Source organism: Tasmannia lanceolata, unplaced genomic scaffold (assembly GCF_043159265.1).
Source record: "Tasmannia lanceolata isolate RefF3 unplaced genomic scaffold, GAP_Taslan_0.1 ptg000018l, whole genome shotgun sequence".
Classification (NCBI taxonomy): Eukaryota; Viridiplantae; Streptophyta; class Magnoliopsida; order Canellales; family Winteraceae; genus Tasmannia; species Tasmannia lanceolata.
The window spans coordinates 65,417,935-65,422,059 of record NW_027518695.1 but is presented as its reverse complement, the minus strand read 5'-3'; the positions used below and the strand labels follow the sequence as shown (position 1 = coordinate 65,422,059).

Here is a 4,125-nt window from a genome sequence, read left to right as displayed (position 1 = left end):
ATCTGCTTTCTGCAGAAACAGTTTTAGTGAGTTTCTTTAAGGCTTGAAGTTCTTGAAAGGTGTTTTGGGTTTGATTCCGCTTGTGCAGATCGTCATCAAACAATTTGTAGAATTGTTCTACAAGGCTTCATTGTATCTTGGAGGCAATTCGCGGATCCCCTTTGCATACAACTGGTGGGGGCGAATATTGTCTTAAGGAAATCGATTATGCGCCTTGAAGCTTTTCTTCTTCTTTCTTATATTCTTGATTGAAGAATATTCCACCGACAATCTTAAGACAATATTTGGAAGATCTTCATGGCGCAATCAATGAAGCAAATGGCACAAGATTTTGTGAAGTTGGAATGTTTCAACAAAGGCAACTTCAAAAGATGGCAAAAGAAGGTTCATTTTATACTCACTACTCTAAAAGTGGTGTATGTACTTACTACACCAAAACTGGAGATTGTTGAAGATGAGACTACTGCTCAAGCCCGTAAAAGAAGGAAGTGGGATCAAGATGACTACTTGTGCAAGGGCCACATCCTTAATGCCATGACCAATGAACTATTTGACATCTACAATAATATGGAGTCGGCGAGAGCACTTTGGACGGCTTTAGAAATGAAGTATCTATCGGAAAATGGCGGAGCCAAAAAGTTTGTAGTAAGTCATTTTTTAAATTTTAAGATGACCGATGATAAGTTGGTAGTGGATCAAATCCATGAGATCCAACATATCATTAGTCAAGTTCATCAACAAGGGGTGAATCTTGATGATACCATCATCATACCCTCTATTATTGACAGATTGCCACCGTATTGGAAAGACTTTAGAAAAAGTCTTAAACATAAAAAGGAGGAGATGTCTCTTGAAGATTTGATTCAAACCCTCCAAGTTGAGGAAGAATCAAGGCTTCGAGATAAAAGAGAAGATATTGAACCATTATCTTCTAAAGTTCATGTGGTGGAAAATGTCAATATGACTGATACAAAACCACCTAATCAACCTTGGAAAGGTAATAAGAAGAGGAAGCATCAAAATGGCAAGGGTTCTGATAAGAACAAGAAGCGCAAAGGCGCTTCTTTCCAATGTGGTAAAATGGGCCACTACAAGAGGGAGTGTCAATCTAAAAAGTCAAACACTCAAGGAAACAATGAAAAATTTGTTGCCTTGATATCCGAGGTTGATTTTCTTGAAGGAGAAGATGCTTGGTGGATCGATTCGGGTGCACCAAAATATGTTTGCAAAGACAGAAGCGCATTTTTGAATTATGCACCAGTCGAAGATGGAAAAGTTCTATACATGGGGAACTCTTCAACAGCAGAAGTCAAAGAAAAAGGCAAAGTGGAACTTGAATTCACTTCTGGAAAGATCCTTACTCTTACTGATGTATACCATGTACCAGATGTTAGAAAAAATCTTATTTCTGGTAGCCTTCTTAATAAGAATGGCTTTAAACTTATATTTGAGTCTAACAAGTTTGTACTTTCCAAGGGTGGGTCATTTGTTGGGAAGGGTTATATGTATGAGGGCATGTTCAAGATGAATATCAATAAAATTAATGTTTTTGTTTACATGCTTGAGTCTATTTCTTTATGGCATAATAGATTAGGACATGTAAATCTTAGAAAAATGCATGATATGCTAAAGTTAGAATTATTACCCAAATGTGATAAAAACTTAGTAGATAATAAATGTAAGATATGTATGCAGACTAAGATAACTACAAAATCATTTCCTAGTGTAGAAAGATCTACTTCTTTATTACAGATGATACGTAGTGATGTATGTGACTTACATGGCACTCCAACTAGAGGAGGCAAGAAGTATTTTGTGAGATTTATTGATGATTTCTCAAAATACTGCTATGTATATCTATTAGGACATAAAGACGAAGTCTTAGATAAGTTTAAGACTTATAAGACAGAAGTAGAAAACCAATGTGAATATAAAATCAAGTGTAATAGATCTGATAGAGGGGAATACTAATTCCCTGAATTTTGTGAAAATGAGAGAATAATACATGAGTTTTCAGCCCCTTATACACCACAACAGAATGGTGTTGCTGAAAGAAAGAATATGAATATAATGGAAATGGTTAATTCCATGTTAGTCAATTCTGGTTTAAATAAAGGGTTTTGGGGTGAAGCTTTACTAACGGCTTGTCACATCCTTAATAGAATTCGAAATAAGAAAACTCATGTTACACCCTATGAACTTTGGAAAAAGAGAAAGCCCAACTTGAATTATCTTAGAGTTTGGGGTTGTAGAGCCATAGTTCAAGTACCCAAACCTAAGAAAAGGAAGTTAAGTGAAAGAGGAATTGAATGCATATTCCTTGGATATGCAAATCATAGTAAAGCTTATAGGTTCCTAGTTATTGAACCTAATGACATGTTAGAAATGAATACCATTATTGAATCTAGGGATGTAACTTTCTTTGAAAACATGTTTTCTTCCATTCCTAGATTAATGGATTCAAACCCCCTATAGAATCTTCATTAGAACCTCAAGAAGAGACTAATGAGGTACCTAATGAGATTAGAAGAAGTAAAAGAGATAGAAGAGAAAGAACTTTGGGTCCTGATTTTGTTATCTATCTTGTAGAAGGATCGAGAAATAAGACCAAAACTTCTACTATGATAGATCTAAAAGTAGAACTTGATCCTAAAACCTATGAAGAAGCCACTAAATCTCAAGATGTAGCTTTTTGGAAAGAGGCCATCAATGATGAAATGGATTCCATTGTGGGTAATAAAACTTGGAAATTAGTTGACTTACCACCTGGATCAAACCCATAGGTTGTAAATGGATTTTCAAGAAGAAGATGAAAGTAGATGGAACTATAGAAAAGTTTAAGGCAAGGTTGGTTGTCAAAGGCTTTACACAAAAGGCCCGATTAGATTACTTTGATACATATGCTCCTGTTGCTAGGATCTCTACTATTAGAGACCTAATTGCTCTTGCATCCATATATAATTTTCACATTTACCAAATGGATGTTAAAACAACATTTTGAATAATGAACTTGATGAAGAAGTGTATATGGATCAACCTGAAGGTTTTATCCTAAGTGGTCAAGAGCATAAAGTATGTAAATTAATTAAGTCATTGTATGGGCTTAAACAAGCCCCTAAACAATGTCATGAAAGATTTGACAAAGTTCTAATATCAAAAGGTTTTAAGATACATGAGTCAGACAAATGTGTATATAACAAATTCAAAGGTGGAAAATGTGTCATTATATGTTTATATGTAGATGACATGTTGATCTTTGGTAGTGATATGGACAATATCACAAGAACAAAAGAGTTTTTGTCTTTAAACTTTGATATGAAAGATATGGGTGTTGCAGATGTAATACTGGGTATTAGAATCGTAAGGGAAGGTAGTAACCTTATTCATTCCCAGTCACATTACATTGAAAAAGTACTTAGAAAGTTTAATCACTTTGATTGCACATCAGTTTCTACACCTTTTGATTCAAGTTTGAGATTATATCCTAATACTGGTAGATCTATATCTCAATTAAGTTATGCTAGTGCCATAGGAAGTCTGATGTATGCTATGACATGTACTAGACCGGACATTGCATTTGCAGTAGGAAAACTAAGTAGACACACTAGTAACCCTAGTAATCTACATTGGAATGCAATAAATAGGATACTAAAATATCTGAAAGGCACTATAGACTATGGGTTGTCTTATAGTGGGTATCCAGTTGTGTTAGAAGGATACACAGATGCCAGTTGGTTAACTAAACATGTTGATCATTCATCAACAAGTGGATGGATATTCACTCTTGGTGGGAGAGCTATTTGCTGGGCTTCGAAGTGGGAGAGCTATCTGCTGCATAACTACTTCCACCATGGAAGCAGAGTTCATTGCATTGGCATCTTGTTGTAAAGAAGCTGAGTGGTTGAGCAATTTGTTGATAGAAATTCCTGTTTGGCCTAAACCTATGCCATCGATATATGTGCACTGTGATAGTCAGGCCACACTATCAAGGGCATATAACCATGTGTACAATGGTAAGTCCAGGCATATTGGACTTAGGCATAGTCTTATTAGGCAGTTACTTACTGATGGAGTAGTAACTATAGATTATGTAAGATCAAGTCAAAACTTGGCTGATCCATTAAC

General features: G+C 35.4%; 1 protein-coding gene across 1 annotated transcript; it reads left to right on the top strand.

Moving 5' to 3' along the window:
• Positions 1-297: 297 nt before the first annotated feature.
• On the top strand, positions 298-3,888 carry LOC143850616 (uncharacterized). The gene is made up of 3 exons (XM_077359847.1): positions 298-1,599; positions 2,451-2,733; positions 3,242-3,888. Exons 1-3 carry the CDS (start codon positions 298-300, stop codon positions 3,886-3,888), a joined length of 2,232 nt encoding a protein of 743 aa, XP_077215962.1.
• Positions 3,889-4,125: the final 237 nt, after the last annotated feature.